Source organism: Haliotis rufescens, unplaced genomic scaffold (genome assembly GCF_023055435.1).
Source record: "Haliotis rufescens isolate VD_foot unplaced genomic scaffold, xgHalRufe1.0.p SCAF_16, whole genome shotgun sequence".
Classification (NCBI taxonomy): Eukaryota; Metazoa; Mollusca; class Gastropoda; order Lepetellida; family Haliotidae; genus Haliotis; species Haliotis rufescens.
Window position 1 is genome coordinate 23,227,596 of NW_025963846.1, and position 18,451 is coordinate 23,246,046.

Genomic DNA, 18,451 nt, shown 5'->3' on the forward strand with positions numbered 1-18,451 from the left:
GATGGATAGGACATTTTGAAAGAAACATGGGAGGCAGGCAAGTTTTACTCAAGTCTAACCCTAATTAATAGTATAGTTTTTGTTGCTGATCTTAGAGTAAGTTTGGTTTAAAGTGGTACTGTAATAGCATGTGAGATTAATGTGGGAGGAAAGCTCAAAGTGATGCAGCCATGGGTTTACCAGTTTAGTGCAGTGTCAGAAATAGCTGCTTGCCTGCTATCCAATGGCTGGCAACATATTTGTCGGGCCAGGTGAAATTTCATTGATGAAAAGAAATTTTTGAATCTGACATTGATGTGTGACTCGCCTGAGAGCAAGAGCTATCTTTTGGATTATGAACCTGTAAAAGTCAAAAGCATAGAGTAAAGGACTTATGAGAAAAATGATAATTGATACCTACTCCAGCATGTATTTTATTATGCACTAGTTACATTTATGAGTAGCTAGCCCTGTTTTGTTGGGAGTAAAGCTTGTTTCAGACACTGCATAAGTGTAAACTTTCAGCATGGGTATGGTGCTGACAAACCATGCAACCATCACAATCAGGCCAACTCAAGATTCAAACCCATGATCAAACAGATCCTGGCACATTGCAAGTTGTACAACTTACACCACTGGGCCACCCATGGCCCCTGCTGATAGCATAACCAGAACGGTCCTATTTGAGTTGAAGGCTCATAGACCATTGTGATATGATTGGATACCATGACATGACAATCAAATGACATCACTATTCTCTCTTCCTCTGAGGCTAGGGCGGTCGGATAGCCTAGTGGTTAAAGCGTTCGCTCGTCACGCCGAAGACCCGGGTTCGATTCCCGACATGGGTACAATGTGTGAAGCCCATTTCTGGTGTCCCCCGCCGTGATATTGCTGGAATATTGCTCACTCCTCTGAGACTGATTAGCTGCTGGATGATGAATTTTGGATGATGAGTAGAACCTTGGCAGATCTCGAAGGTTTAAGTTATTACCAATTTGTGTTGATATATTTTATATCAAAGACACAGGGGTGATATTCTTATATACTGAATTTAAAAAAATAATATTTTCAAGGATATTTTTGTGTGGTTAAGTTTAAGCACTCAATTTCATTAAAAATAAATCCCCAAAAGTATGCATGATTCCTAAGTTTTTGTATTCAGTATGTCATAATGGGATTCTCATAACAACTAACATATCAGCGTTAGAAATTGGCACTAGTCCTGTAGTCCTTGCCAAACTGCCCAATAGTAAAGGTATCATAAGGACTAGTGAAAATTTGCCATTTTTAAGGGTTTTGCTATATGTTATCATTATAAGGACTAGTGGACTAAATATGTTAGTTTCTATCCCTGCATATGTTTCGTTTCAGATATTCCCTACCTTTCTCTGTATATATAATAGCAAAGTTTTCTTTAGAAAAACCTATCAATCATGAAGCCATTGACGTGCCAGGACATAGATGTCTTGAGGCGACTCGTTCACTTTACGTGGTCCTGATTGACTTCCGATGGTATATTTCACCATTGGTTATTTTGATGGTGCACATAGGTGAATAATTTATCCCAGTTTATCACCAGTGGTGTATAATTAACATATACAATACTCTACAGTTAGGTATTACATACTGCTAAAAAAAGAACAGATAATATCAGCCTCTCTTGAGCCAGTTACCGGTCCACTGAGTGTAAACTAGCCTCGCTCCAAGGCTGGACTGAAAGATAAGTCCATGGATGTGTAGTAAGTCTATCCTAATAGGCAAGTCTAGATATGTGGACAGTACAAAGGACTCCAGTCTCTTACAGGGACAACTTGTTCTTATTATTTTCAATATCTAGAAATTAGGATTTAAACAAATAATTATTGCCTTAGAGACTTGTGCAAGTCTAGGTGTACGCCAGCACTCTCTAATGCCCTTTAATTAACACCAGGTAAAGTTGGCAGGGTGGCAGTGATGGCTGTTATGAAACTGATAGGAGGATAGGGTTCCGCCATGGCTGCAGAATGTATCGGTATATACAAAGTTCAAACAGGTTGAATGGCCTCGAATTTGGCAACTTGGCCTTGAAATGTCCTTGATCTTGAATATGCCTTGAAAGGCCCTCAAATTACCTAAGTCTGCTGTTCGACAAATATATTAAAACTATGTGTGTAATGTGATCGATAAATAATATTGAAGAACTGCTGTGTGGACTTTTTGTTGGGTATTTTTGTGGGTATTCTGAATGTGAAATAAAATAAAATAAGAATGTGCTTATGAACCAGGGCCCTGTTCCACAAAGCGATCTTAGCGCTACGATTGTCGTAAGTCAGTGTTAAAGAATAGGAGTTACGATCGACTTAGCGCTAAGATCACTTTATGGAGTGGGGCCCTGGTTGAAAACACATTCAGCTCATGGTTTACCCTTTGGAAAGTGTCATCATGGCTTTTTTTAGTCCTTTAAAAGGTGGTATTTTGTGTTTACAAAATTTGTATGAGCCAGTGGTTTATTGGCAAAAGAAAATGGAAAATGGATATTTTCAGGATTTGATCAATATTTGATGGGACACAATTTTTGTCATGTCAAATTTTGAAATCTTCACTACATTTTTTCCTTGAATTTGAACCAATCTGAAACAAACCGTTGTTTTGTAGTAAGGTGACAGCTAGCTGTTACGCTTAGCTGATTGCTTGTCGTAAGAGGCCAGTGACGTGATCGTGTTGTCTTGGTCCGTAAATGATTTATCCCAGTTGGTATGATTGATGCTCATGATATCAATCACTGGCTTGTCAGGCCCAGACTCAGTTATTTACAGACTACCGTCATATAGCTAGAATATTGATGAGTGTGGCATTAAACAACAAACAAGCTAGCTAAGCTGGGATGTGGCTGAGCTAGCGGGTTGCTGTCACGAGGTGGTGTGTACAGGCTCTACGTAGGCCTGAATACTTCTAGTTTAAGTGTCCAAATGTACATTGCAACATTGCTTCCCTTATCCTTACCAGGATCTGCTGATCAATGGATAATGTCCTGGACATGCATCTTTTGTCTTTCCTCACATCCCTCGATCCCCGGCCGCGCCATACAAAAAGACGTTAAAAGATGGTACTTGTTGTTACTCGGGTTAAAGGGTTAAAGCAAGGACTAGTCGGCTCGGAGTCAGTATACTGTGTCTGAGTGGGGTATTCATGTTAAACTGCGGCATGGTATCTCAGTGTGCAAGCACTATAAATCGGCATCAGTCCGGACTAGTACAAGCACACATATGCATGCACGTCGCTATATAAGTGCAATAATCTTGGACGCGACGTTAAACCCAATTTCACCTCACCTCACCTAGGCATGAATTGATGCACACAATTTCACCTCACCTCACCTCACCTCACCTCACCTCACACACTTTGTAGTGAGACCCTGAGGTAAAACTGAACTACTTACCAAAGTCATCTAATTCACTCACACACTCACTCACTCATCCAGAACTAAAAACTCCTCCCCAACCCTACCTGATGGGGATCCTTAGCAGTTTAGCTGTAATAGTACTTCAATCTTGTCATTGGACTTGATATCCCTTGTGGAGGTTCTGGGTTAGAATGGGTCCCCAGCAGCCTATAAGAAGTGACTTAAAGGATGAGGCTTGTGAATTGGTTGATAGCGTTGCATCGCACGCCAACAGCGTGGGATGTTGCCCAAAATATCAATCTCTGGATTGTCTGGTCCAGACTCGATTTTTTTTTTTCTTCTTCTTCTTTTTACAGGCTGTTGTCATGTAGATGGGTTATTGCCATGTTTATAATAATAGGCTATTTATTTTGCGTGTATTTCCCCACCTCTCAGGGGGCACGGTGGCCCAGTCGTCTAAGGCGCAGCGATTAGCTGTGCAGAGTTGCGTCCCTTGGGCACGCCAGAAACCTATGATTGTGGGTTCGAATCCCGGTTCGCCTCGATTATGTTTCTAGGTTTGTCAGCACCATACCCGTGCTCGTGGGTTTCACCGAAGTGGTAAACGTCCGAGACCTGCATCACTTCGGGCTTTCCTCCCACATTAAGCTGACACGCCGCGATATAACTGGAATATTGTTAAAAGCGGCGTTAAACCCAACTCACTCACTCACTCACTCCACACCTCTCAGGGGCATGCTCAAAGCGCTATTATTACCCCAGTCACTGGATCATTGTGCACTTAAGAATCATTCTCAGCTCCCTGGGGAGTATACAACCCAGGCACGTGAATCTGAGCCTGCTGAGATTAGAGCCTTGAATCCATGATGCTTGTCCGTGGTGATAGTATTTAGATGGAATTCCGCTAGGTGTGTTTTGTGTAACAATCTTGTCCATGAAGTTTCTTTTCAGACATGATGAATGTCTTTTTTAAATGTCCTAACATCTTTCTTGTTTTTCATTGCAGGATTGTCGGGAAATCCTATAGACTTAGAACATAGAAGAAAAATATTTGGATCCAATATTATACCTCCCAAGGCTCCTAAATCGTTCCTGCGCCTGGTGTGGGAAGCTCTACAGGACGTCACCCTCATTATCTTGATTGTAGCTGCAATAATTTCATTAGGATTATCTTTTTATAAGCCACCAAAAGATCCAGCTTTGCGTAAGTACTCTTTTCTTTTGGTCACCTACAGTCAACTCTGCATCAAACGAAGGGACAAGCTCATTATTCCCCATCACTGTAGTAGAGGAACCATTTGACAGCGAGTTGGGGGAGATTTCAATTGGAAACTGAGATTTGTTCGAGTGTTTCATGCAGAGTTGGTTGTGGTTTCTTTTTGTTTCTATGTCCTTTCTCTGGATGTGCAAATATTTACTCAAGTCCACTGACAATAAGACTTTGTATAACAAAACCTCATAGCCTACAAACCCTGCCGAAGAGGAAGCCATTTTTCCCCAGTTTACGATGACATATGGACCATATAAAACCCATGAAAATGTATTTGTCTTGGAGCTGTCACGACATACCACTATAATCCCTGAAACTACAAGGCTGCTGTTTCTTGTCCTTCTTGAATGCCCAAGACCTGTCTGATCTTATGGCCGGTGTCTTTTTGCAATGAACAGTAAAGTGAAGTTAAAACCAATCCAGACATTAACTGGAGTCATGGGACCCTTTTATTATTTAGCTTACTTGGTCTGGCATTATTGCCAAGGATTATCAGAACTTTAAGTAGATGTTTCCAGTGATACGAACAAAACTGGAATTTCTAACTGATGCATAGCCATTAACCAAACACACAAAAAAGTATTATTTCATTAAACTACATCAGGTTTGATGTCCAGATTCACGTTCATCTGGGTCTTCTTGATCAAAGAAGATCAGACACAATTAGACCATTATCAGACACAATTAGAGCATGATCAAAGACTGAATATGTATCCAGAGTTACTATATATGTGTTAAATATGTGCTAGGGGAAAAGAATAATGGTACCCTGTGGTCTAGATGTGCATTTATTATGCATTGATTCATTTCTTGGATAGAGGGCTCACCAAGGGAACTTAGCAGTTTGGATTCTGAGTAAAATAACTCACTGATGCCTCATACTTGTCATAAGCACTGATTAAAAGAGGGACCCTATGGGGAGTCCAGGTTAGTGAGTGAGTTGGGTTTAACGCTGCTTTTAACAGTATTCCAGTTATATCGCGGCGTGTCAGCTTAATGTAGGAGGAAAGCACAATATCAATCATGGGATTGTCTGGTCCAGACTCGAGTACTGCTGAGTACGTCATTGAATAAAAAACAAACACAACGGTTTGATTTCCAATGTGGTTACAATGTGTGATCCCCATTTACGGTGTCCCCAGCCTTGACATGCTGAAACGCCATTTGATATTGCTAAAACCCAACTAACTCATGCATACACATAAAGGCATACCAATAGCTCTGTTGTATAAGTCAGAATGTTCTGCTGATGTCCGCTGAGTGTGTGATGGAATGTTCCTGTAGCATGTGATTCAGGAGATGATTTGCTATGCACATACGTTGACATTTGGAGAGTTGAGTCACAGTGGTAACAGATCGATGGACACAGGCGTTTTGGCCAGAACAGCCTGTAGTATCCCCGTACACACGGTGTAGCCTTTGATCCCCGTTCTGCTCCCTACACTCGCTGCTTTGTGCCGTGACATGGGCTGAGTTTCTGAAAGCCCCAACATTTATCCCGGATGTTGGTTCTGTGAGACCAGACACCCAAGTATGGAGTCCTTATTGAAAATCACTAGCGTGGTGTAACCCTGCCAGAAGTGATTGACGATGGCGGGATGTGTTCTGTAGTGCAACAGAATGGCTTTGTGAGATTTGGGGTGCCAGAAATAGAGTTCTTCTGCTGTGCATGAAGGGAAAGGTTTAGTGGAAGAGAAGCTTGCTAATGTGCCGAGTGATTCTGTTGCAATAAGCTCTCTTTAGGTGTAGAGGCGGTCGGGTAGCCTAGTGGTTAAAGCGTCTGCTCGTCATGCCGACGACCCGGGTTCCATTCCGGACATGGGTACAATGTGTGAAGCACATTTATGGTGTCCCTGCTGTGATATGCTAGAATTTTGCTAAAAGTGTCGTAAAACCATACTCTCTCACTCAAACACTCACTCACTCACTCACTCACTCACTCACTCACTCTTTAGGGGTAAATGTAGTCAGGATGTAGGAGTAGGTATTGTAACCAGTGTTCAAACTTAAAGGCTCCCTGGACTTTAAGCTGTGTGCCTATTGTATTTGTATGTAGGATGCCCTAAATATTTAACACTGGTTTAAACCAAAACAAATTCTATTGACACTGTATGAGCAACTTGTATGTTCTACAAATCAGGTTAGCCTTGTTCTCAGACTGTAGCGACATCTTTGTAAATTATTAGTCATTGAGACTAAATTTTCCAACACTTGCTGTAGATATGTATGTGCTGATTGAAAAAGTTCACTCATTTATTTCGTGGTTGTATGATTATGTCTGGAATTGATACAGGAGACTCAACACTCCTTGGTTTTAACCCAGGGATGTTCGCGGAATAATGTGACAAAATGCGAAGCTGTTGAGTCTTCAGATATTGATTTGTGTAGCATACATGACAGGCCCAAATGCACACGCAAGGTAATCAGCTTCTGTGAGGTATTACATGCATTCGGATGCAGTGCAAGTTGCGTAAGAGGATTTGTACACCTCCTCCGCACCGCTGCTGCCATGTGCACCGCTGCAACATTGTTTGTGATTATACTTATGTATTGCAGCCACTCCTGGTTCTTGTGGTTGGATGAATGCATCGTAGTACTAAACAACTCCATCCTTGAACATACCTGCCTCCGTTCCATTGATGAGGGCATGCACCCACGCTCTAATGACCTCACGAACATGCGTCTTTGACACGTCATGGAGGATTAGTACAATAGCTGGGAAACTGGTGCAGTGTCCGAGCCCTTGCGGAGGTCAGGGTTAGCATGAGTGAGTGAGTGAGTTGGGTTTAATACCGGAAACTGGTGCAGTGTCCGAGCCCTTGCGGAGGTCAGGGTTAGCATGAGGGAGTGAGTGATTTGGGTTTAATGCTGCTTTTAACAGTATTCCAGTTATATCACCGCATGTCAGCTTAATGTGGGAGGAAAGCCCGAAGTGATGCAGGTCTTAGGCGTTTACGACTTTGGTGAAATCCTCGAGCATGGGTATGGTGCTTGCAAACCTAGAAATATGATCAGGGCGAACTGGAATTCGAAGCCACAATCATAGATTTCTGGCACGCCCAAGGGACGCAACTCTGCACAGCGAAATGTTTACAACTGGGTTAGAAGAGGCCCAAGCAACCTGTGATCGTCAGAGGGCAGTCTCTCTCCCAGACCCGAGGGACTAAATTAAGATGAGAATGATCTGGCAAGTCTAGATTGCCTCAGCTTGAGGCCTGAAATTAGGCCTTGTTCTGGGCTCCGTTTGGATTATGTTTTATGTGTTGTAGATATATATGTATGATTAAGATAACTATAAGTCTGGAACCTAATGTTGGTCTAGTCGCAAGGGGGATGAATGAATTGAAGGGTCAGGAGACTTGTTTATTGTCAGCATTGTTACCTTCGGCATGGGACGTTGCTCGTATTCTCAATCACTGAAGTGTCTCCTCTCTCTCAAATCAATAAAAGAGGCAGTCGGGTAGCCAAGTGGTTAAAGCGTTCGCTCCTCGTGCTGAAGGGCCGGGTTCGATTCCCCACATGGGTATAATGTGTGAAGCCCATTTCTTGTGTCCCCTGCCGCGATATTGCTGGAATATTGTGAAAATCGGCGTAAAATTTAACTCACTCACTCACTCAAATCAGTTAAAGCTGGTGTGGTATGCAATGTTTTTCTGACTCTGAATGGGGTACAGTAGAGAAAAGACAAGGGTCTGATTTAGTCATTGGACTAAAGGGTATACGATAAAAAAGTGTACCAGCTTCGGTGAAACCATTTAGTATGTAACTCAGGGCTTCAGATCAGTTCATTTTCTAGGACATTGATTTATTTCTTATCCTAAATGTTCAAAAGATTTTTATGAAGATTGTTATTGAAAAAGGTTATTTCATGAAATCATGAAATCATGAAATCATCCTTATGCTACTGGTCTCCAACATAATCGCTGGCAATGTCAAGACATCAATAATGTAGACGTAGGAAGACTAATTTTTCCAACAGAAACTGCAAAAAGATCAACTAAGACTGTTGCAACCTCGGTACGCTTTGCCAAACGGAACCGACTTCTAGATTTGAGTGTTATTTGTTTCTTTGGGTTTATTCAGACGAAATCTTTACAATCTTAAACTTTTCTGGGAATTCGCTGCTGGAACTACCAACTTCCATTGAGATGACACACTGTATGGGTGTTACGGTTGTAGCTGTTAGAGCTTCTCAAACTTTTGATTCCAAGACTCATCCCCTTCTATATACGGGAGTAGGGTGGCCCAGTCGTCTAAGGCGCCGTGATTCGCTGTGCAGAGTTGCATCCCTTTGACATGCCAGAAACCTATGATTGTGGGTTCGAATCCCGGTTCGCCCCGATTATGTTTCTAGGTTTGTCAGCACCAAACCCGTGCTCATGGGTTTCACCGAAGTGATAAACGTCTGAGACCTGCATCACTTCAAGCTTTCCTCCCACATTAAGCTGACACACCTTGATATAACTGGAATACTGTTAAAAGCGACGTTAAACCTGACTCACTCACTCACTCACTCCTATATACAGACTGGATGTTTCTCTAGTTTGGTTTCTCTTCTTTCTTAGGGTTAACTTAAACCGAGTCTGACTGCTCCAACCAGAACAGGATGAGGATGTGTTGCTAACCTCATCTTTGTGTAAAAAGCCCTTAGGCATTTAGGTTTCAGCATGCTCATCGATTTCTTTTCACGAAAACACATCCATCTTTTTCTATAAAAATAATTTAAAGATGGCATCGATGAATTCAGTTTTTGTCAAAGTTGCATTTGCAATTACTTTTTTTCTATGAAGATAATTTTGTATTTCTTCCCACTTCCTTACTAGCCCCAAAAATCATCAATAAATTTTGGCCTAGCTATTGGGTTTTCTGATGCTCAGAAAGTTAAGTGTTCTTTAGCTTTGGAGATATCCGACCTTCTTGGCTGTTGAAACATAAGAATATCATTAAGGTTATTAAATACAACTAGAAATATGAAGTAGTGAGGTATATTTTGTATTAGATACTTCCATCATGTGATGCCAGTGATATTTTTAGAGACAGAAATTGTAATATCTCTATCAGGATTCTCTACCTAATGCTAGATATTTCATGCTTTAGTGCTATATTTGTAGTCCTTTGCAAACAAACAGTTACTGATAACAAAGTGGTCTGAAATGCTGCAATTTGTTTTTGTATGTACCTTGTCTGTCATGCTGGGTTCGAATCCTGGTTCACCCTGATTGTGTTGCTTGGTTTGTCAGCACTTTTCCCTGGCTTTTGGCTTTCACCGAATTGGTAAATGACTTAAGTCCTGCATCACTCCCAGTGTGTCATGTTGACATGCTTTGGTAGAACTAACATACTGTCCAAAACGGCCTTAATTCAAACCTGTTCTCTCACATTCTGTTTGTCACATCATTGTTTAATGTGAGAAGGAAGCCAAGTGTCCCAAGTTGTACACATTTCCTTCATGTTTAACTTTGCAATCAGCAATATTCCAGCTATATGATGGCGGTCTGTAAATAATCGAGTCTGGAATTGATCTATGCAATTTGAATATCATGACATTTGAGTGAGTGAGTGAGTGAGTGAGCGAGCGAACGAGTCCCAATTGCAAAGATCGATGATGTAATCACCGCATTTTCTGGTCTAGACTCGATTATTTACAGATCGCGATCATATAGCTGGAATATTGCTGAGTGCGGCGTTAAACAACAACGAACAACAATGTAGGAAATATTTAGGACCTGGGACCCTGGGACCCTGGGACCCTGGGCTTTCTTCTCACATTAAGCAATGATGTAACATACAGAATGTTAAAAGGACTTAGTCTGTCACTAAGACATTTCTCCAATGACAGCGATGAATGACGGAATGTCATCCCCAGCACTCAGGTGTCCCCATTCTTGAAACAGATTGCTGCATACCTGAAATTGTTATTGTACATAATCCCCCACTCATCCTGTAGTGTAATATATACATCTTCATGCCTTGTCAGCATTCATAACACCCACTCATCCTAGTGTATGCGGTATGTCAAGTGTCTATTATTCCCCACTCATCTCTTTATGTTGTATATTTTCCGCTGTTTGTCACTGAAAACAGTGTTCTGATTCTTCAAAGGTTAACAATGTGCAAATGATATCCCAAGAACTCTCTGTCATTGAAACACTCATCTCTATATGTTGTATATATTCCACTGTTTGTCACTGAAAACAGTGTTCTGATTCGACAAAGGTTAACAATGTGCAAATGATATCCCAAGAACTCTCTGTCATTGAAACACTCATCTCTATATGTTGTATATATTCTGTTGTTTGTCACTGAAAACAGTGTTCTGATTCGACAAAGGTTAACAATGTGCAAATGATATCCCAAGAACTCTCTGTCATTGAAACACTTTGTTCTTCTTGAACCAAGATATTTTCTGTTCTCCATTATTCTAGCGAGGTCATACCCTAAGCCTCTGGAAGATCTGATACCACTGTGATAATAAGTTGTGGGATGTGGGATGTTTTCTGCCTGGATTCATCCCCGCTTGTCATGGTCTACATCTGACAGGTGCCCTCACTGTAACAGAACAGGCTCATCATTCTCACTGAAATTCCCTTACCTCAAACTACACATTAATTCCACACCTAGATTTTGTCAAGACCTTCAAGCAAAATGTTTCAGTAATCCTGAACCTATTCTGGAATGTAGGCTTGACCAATATATTTTATTCTTCTTTTTTTTCAAAACTAAATTATCCTAATTATTCTTGCAATATTTTAAATAAAAGGAAAGTGTTCTGTTTTTTTTATAGAGCAGTCGGGTAGGCTAGTGGTTAAAGCGTTCACTCCTCACGCCAAAGACCCGGGTTCGATTCACGACATGGGTACAATGTGTGAAGCCCATTGCTGGTGTCCACCCTGTGATATTGCTGGAATATTGCTAAAAGCGGTGTAAAACCATGCTCACTCACTGTTGTTGTTTTTAAATCAAGCCTGACAGCATTTTTTTATATTTTACTTCTGCCATGTATTAACCAAGAAATTCCATAAAACAAAAAGAAATCAGATTGGCATTTCTTGAATAGTTAATAACTTCTGCTCAATTTGTAAAGGATACTAAATGTTGTCCTTGTCAGGATCCTACAAGGCAGAAATAAATAGACAAGACCAATAAACCCACAAGTATGATATCTGTGGCTGGTGAGTGGCGGAGGCTGGTGGGACATCTGGTTCCACTGTGGAAAGGCTCACTGCTCAGCTCCTCTTCTCTAACCCTCTTGACATTAATGTCCGGCATCTGGGCTGCCTTTGTCAGGTAATCCCCAGCTCAGTGGGTAGTTGGCAGACATTTGAAGAACACAAACGTAAACAGTTCCCAGACAAGAAGAAACTTTGTACCAAGTGGTTGCCATTTACCGTTATTCTTGTGCCATAATACGCCTAATGATGATAGGTCCTGTGCTAAAAGCTGTATGGCTTGTTAAGAGAGATTTGTTATTAAGTGTATGGGATGTATATATTACACATGGAATGTTGTGAGAGGACTTGTTGGACAAGCTCGACTTCTATTGGTTGGGTAGTCTTGAGGTTTTGCATTTACGTCTCAAACCAAAGATTAATGTTTGCTTCAAGCATGGGTACAATGTGTGAAGCTATTTTTGTTGCCCCCCCCCCCCCCTACAGCAATAAGTGTGGAATATTGAATAACGTGTATTTATGCCTCACTCACTCTCTTTATTAATGCTCTTGTCACAATGTCTATATTGGAAATTGAACATTGTGTGAAGCTGTTATATTGTCCCCCCTACAGCAATATAAGTGTGGAATATTGAAAAAAGCATATGTATGCCTCACTCACTCTCCATATTAATTAACTTGTCACAATGGATATACTGGAAATAGAACATTGTCAGTAAATACTCCATCTATGACATAATTAAAAAAAATATTTTGCAATTGACAGCTATACCACTGAAAAATACCAATTCTTTGATATTACTATATTAAATCTGTCGTGACGGATAAACTATAGTAATAAGAAAGAATTGGATCCTTGACATTTGTTAAGTTGTACAAGACTTGGGGTCCAGAGGACCCCAATTACTAATATCAAGGGTCCTTACAGAAAAAATGAGGATCCTGTAAAGTAATGAAATGGTGTAGTGTACAGTACTGTAAGATTTAATAACAACTTTAATTACAGGACCTTTGTATTTTTTGTCAAGAATTTGGTACTTTGAATATTATTGTGAGTCCCTTGGGGCGCACAATTTATTTTTCCTGCGTCCATTCTATACATTTGTGAGTATGGGACACACATTTCTGTGTCTCAATAAACCCTGGTAGTATATTTCATTGTCGGAGCTGTTTCTCCGTCCAGAGGTTGGAATAAACTATTTACCCTTCAGGAATATCTATGTGGCAATGTCTGGTTCCACAATGTATAGAGTGTTTGTAGAACTACCAGGGTTGTATACGATGTTTATACACAAGGAGGGCAACATGAAAGAGGAATGTTTCTGAGAGTAGTCAACCTGGTGATATCCCATGCTGCAGTAAGACAAGACTGAGACGGAATTGAGTATTTGTTGGTTACAGTGTGCGAGCTAGTTGCTAGCTGTATGATGGCGCAACTTTCGTACAATGTTCAAATAGTTATATTAGACTTCCAGTTGAATGAGCATCCCATGTGTATCAATGATGTATTGTTTGTTTGTTTGTTTGTTGGTTAATGCTGCACTCAGCAATATTCCAGCTATAAGACAGCAGCCTGTAAATAATCGAGTCTGGACAAGACAATCCAGTGATTGACATCTTGAGCATCGATCCATGCAATTGGGATACTGCCTCAACCAAGTCAGCAAGTCTGACCACCCGATCCCTTTAGTCGCCTCTTACATCAAGCATAGTCGCCTTTTACGGTCCAATGATATATTGTGATATCCATATTTGAACATATTCAGTTTTATTCCAAGTTCCAAGTCTAAGGCGCCGCGATTCGCTGTGCAGAGTTGCGTCCCTTGGGCACGCCAGAAACCTATGATTGTGGGTTCGAATCGCGGTTCGCCCCGATTATGTTTCTAGGTTTGTCAGCACCATACCCGTGCTCATGGGTTTCACCGAAGTGGTAAATGTCTGAGACCTGCATTACTTCAAGCTTTCCTCCCACATTAAGCTGACATGCCACGATATAACTGCAATACTGTTAAAAGCAGCGTTAAACCCAACTCACTCATTAACTCACTCCATTAGCAATTCAGGTGCTGAACAGTGTTCTCAATTTATGGCGATGTTGATATTGGGCGCCTCTCTCTGTTGAGCATGTGTATGAGATTCAGTGTTAGTGCCTGATATTTATTATCATGTATAGAAGCAGATGGTGGATATTGGCATCCACACATATGGGTCATGCATTTGTTTTTCAGCAGAGTCTTATCTGTATGACAGTCTGGGCCCTGCATTATAGATGTGATGGACTATTTCAATCTATGGTAATGTTTGGCGATACAGAGATAGGTTGATTAGCAATTCTCAAACTGCAAGCGTTGAGTCCCAGTTCTGGGTACAGGCTCTGACTCTGTCAACTGGTACTGGTTGTCTGTTGTGTATCATTAAAACCTTTTTATGCCTCTTAATTTAACAATTTAAAAAGAAAACAGATCAAGATGTATTTATGAGTACATGCTAGTCAGTCAGACATTCACTCCCTCATTGTGAAATCCTGTTATGTACTGAAAAAATTTTCAAAGCAGCATTTAGCCAAACCCACTCACTCACTCACTCACTCATACAAGATCCACCAACTCACTCACTCACTCACCCAGGACTCACTCACTCACTCATCCAAGATCCACCCACTCACTCTTTCAGGACCCACTCACTCACTCACTCACTCACAGGCACAAGAAAAGCTACTGTTTCAATTCTTGTATAAAAGTATGTGAATTACATCAGTCCTTATATCAAGGGCAGTATGTGGAATAAAGCTCAGAACAGGTAATATGATCAACATATACCGTTCTTTTATATTCAGTCAGCTCCATGAAATATAAGTATCCCACAGGTGTTTGGCCTTTCCAGCCATGTCTTCCATGAATGTGCTGCACTATTTCTATATAATAACAAGGAGAGTCAGCTTGTTGGTGTGGTGTCAGAAGTCAGGTCCAGTGAAGTCTTATTAAGGAAGTCCTGGGGATGAGCCAATGTACACTAAACAAAATAAGTTAGGGATCATTCAGGGGCATATTGCTTTCAAAATAATGTGATCAGTCTTCACTACAAAAACGTATCCGCAAAAAATATTCAAAATCCAAATCGACCGCCTCCGTAATCTAATGGTAGAGCGTCCGCCCAGAGAGCGGAAGGTCCGGGGTTTGATCCCCAACTGCGTCATACCAAAAGACGTTAAAAGATGGTACTTGTTGTTACCCTGTCTGGCGCTTGGCATTAAGGGGCTAAAACAAGGACTGGTCGGCTCGGAGTCAGTATACTGTGTCTGAGTGGGATATTCATGTTAAACTGCGGCATGGTATGTCAGTGAGCTAGCAATATAAATCGGCATCAGTCCAGACTAGTACAAGCAGCCACACACACACACATACACGTGCATGCACGTCACTATATAAGTGCAATAATCTTGGACGCGACATTAAACCCCATTTCCCTCACCTCAAAATCCCAATCTTTTTTTGGTCAATACATGTCACATTTTCTGTAGCGTGACGAGCGAAATGGCGTCATCGTAAAAGATATGTTGGGAGTTCAAATTCATGAGATTTCACTGGTCCAAAACACATCTTTCAACTAAGTGTGATGGATTGTCCAATTCTGATCAGAAAGTTAGCAACAGCCAATGGAATGCCGCGGACAAGGACCACCTCGAGATGTGCAGTTTGCTGCTTTATCTGATTCAATCTGTGGCCGTGTCCAATAACTGGAAGCCTCTGTGTGTTGGGAATGGGCAAACGATCTGAGTGTTGGACTGATAATGAAACCAGTCAATCTGTTGAGGTAGGACTTAATTTGAGGCCTGGTCAGCTCGGAGTTATTGTGTGCGATTGTCGGCGTCACATGACTGGAATTAGATCCCATCAAGCCGTGGACATCTTCTCTGTTCGTCCGTCCTGACCATTGCTAGTTTTGGCATCATCCCAGCTCCTCTTTGAGTCTTGGAGTTGGCGCCAGATTTGGCTTATTTGAGTTCTACCGATGGACCAACTCAGTCAGTGGAATCAGAATGCCAGTAGTTCCAACACATAATTACCTGACAGCCACCAAGACGCTCCAGGCCGGAGACAATCAACCACGAGACAATAGGGCAGTGCTCCTCTCTTTGAATAGAACAAAAATGAGACTTTTCAGCCAAATTGGCATATTTACTCAATTTCATTCTGTCAAATTCATCTGAATCTAGACAGTAGATGGAAATAGATCTCCAGGGTGTAAGTACAAGTTGTCTCCCTTGCCACAATACTCTCATTGGTTCTGAAACAAGCATAACCCAGGTTGTTTAGCAACGTGTAATCATTATGTTGCCTGCCAAATAACAGTCATTGAGGCGAAAATGACTGTTAAGTTTTACGTCAATTGCCTGTATTGACTACAGTAGGCATTGACTGAGATATAATTACATAAGCTGTAATCTTGGTTAAGTTGCTTCAGAAATTGAGCCAGGATGGGGGTAGTGTTCTGGTTTGATTCTCAAAATGGGTGTACTTCCTGAAGACTGTTGTTGGTGTCCCTGGCTGGAATATTGCAGTGCATAAAACATACATTTTCAGAAATGCAGCCTGTTGTCAAATGGTGTAGTTCTTTCAAACAAAACAAAAGGATTATCATTGTCAGACTCAGCGACTTGGCTTACTCTGGATTTGGTGGTCATACACTGTGACTTGGCTAATTGTGGATTGGTTGGTCAAAGACAGTGACTTGGGTGATTGTGGATTGGTTGGTCAAACATATGACATACCTGATTTTGGATTGGATGGTCAAAGAAGGTGACATGGCTGATTATTGATGTGCAATCACGACCAACAGCATCTCTAATCATTTCCCACCTTTTCTGTCACATGATTTCTTCTAGACTATTTCTGACTCAACCAGGGACGGTCGGGAAACCTATTGGTTAAAGTGTTAACTCATCACGCCAAAGACCCAGGTTCGATCCCCGACATGGGTACATCTCTGGTGTTCCCCCGCCGTGATATTGCTGGAATATTGATAAAAGCGGCGTAAAACCATACTCACTCACTCACTCACTCTGACTACAACATTAATCAACATTCACACAATCTGTTGATTTTGAACCTGCAAGTTTTTGTAAAGGTATTTTTGGAAATATCAATGAGGTCAATTGATAGTACATAGATACAAATTCCATGAATTCCAATTTTTGCTCTCCGTGGGTGTAGGGCCTGTCAGTGTATCAGCTTCTCCCAACAAACAGCAGCCGGGATGGACGTCTTCAAGCACGGCTTCATCAGGCTAGCCATGGGCTAAGCAGTTTAGCCTGAATGGCTCTGTCATGTTGTAATACACTTTGGTTTATGGGAAGTTGATGAGGGTCCCTTTCTATCTGATCTGGAAATCCAATTCTGTTAAGCTTTTGTTTATCTGTATCCTGCAAAGCCGTGGTAGATGAAATGCGGATCCAAATTTCTCCGCATCTTGAAAGGTTACGCACCACTGGGCCCATATTATTCTAGCATATTCTGAAGAGAATGCCAGTTACCTGATGACCTTTACAAAGGACTAGTTGACCTTTCTTGTTAAGTGTAATTTGCCGATCCCGCCTTCCAGGCTTTATTTCCGAGCTCCATGCAGTTTCTCATCTCGTACACCTACAGTTACTGTAATTAGGAATGTGTAGAATGTTATTGACTTTTGCTTTAATATGCTGTTCTTAAGTGTCCTTTTTTGCTATCTGTAAATGGCTATGAAATCAAATTACAGGGTATCTATATTACAGGCTAAGATCCACTTCTTAAAGTTCTGGATAGAAAATTATCCCACATGATTGAAGATTATATGGTCTGAGAATGGCAAGAAGAATCTAGTTTTCATTTTGAAGAGTCGGTGGTTATCTCCCTTGAATGCTTCTTCTGCCAGGGAGTGATAGACTGAGTGAACTTTCATGATTGAAGACTCAGGAAGGAGAGATAAAGAATTTACTGGTTCACATGCAATATTACTTGGAATTACCAAATATCATGTGCATATTACTGGGTATAGAAAATCAAGTTGTTCCTACATACTAATTTGGTATTGATCGCCAACCTCAGATGCTTTGGTAAAGGTTGCCTTGAGGAAAATCACACTTTAATGTATCCTTATTAATCTTGCAGTAGAATAGTGAAGACTTTAATTCAGTGGACTATCACACTGAGGAATTATTGAATAATTCGAATTTGGATGGAGGATAGCCAAATGGTTGACAAATGTTGAAATATTGGTTTGCAATTTCATCTGAAACTGAGACTATTAAAATTCTTTTTGGTCAAGGGGGCCTGGTGGCCAAGTCGTCTAAGGCGCCACAATTTGCTGTGCAGAGTTGTATCCCTTGGGCACGCCTGAAATCTATGATTGTGGGTTCGGATCCCGGTTCGCCCCGATTATGTTTCTAGGTTTGTCAGCACCATACCCATGCTCGTGGGTTTCACCGAAGTGGTAAAAGTCCGAGACCTGCATCACTTCGGGCTTTCCTCCCACATTAAGCTGGCACACTGTGATATAACTGGAATAGTGTTAAAAGCGGCGTTAAACCCAACTCACTCACTCACAAAAGGGTAAAATCGGGGACCTGAAGCCTGCATCACTTCTGACTTTCCTCACTCACTCACTCACTCA

General features: G+C 41.3%; 1 protein-coding gene across 12 annotated transcripts in view; it reads left to right on the plus strand.

Moving 5' to 3' along the window:
• Nucleotides 1-18,451, plus strand: part of LOC124133838 (plasma membrane calcium-transporting ATPase 2-like) — a 189,212-nt gene that overhangs the window by 104,921 nt on the left and 65,840 nt on the right. For all 12 annotated transcript variants that reach the window (XM_048397017.1, XM_048397020.1, XM_048397021.1 and 9 more), the window contains one exon: nt 4,371-4,568. In XM_048397017.1, coding sequence (XP_048252974.1) covers nt 4,371-4,568 — 198 coding nt within the window. The remainder of the gene's footprint in view (nt 1-4,370; nt 4,569-18,451) is intronic.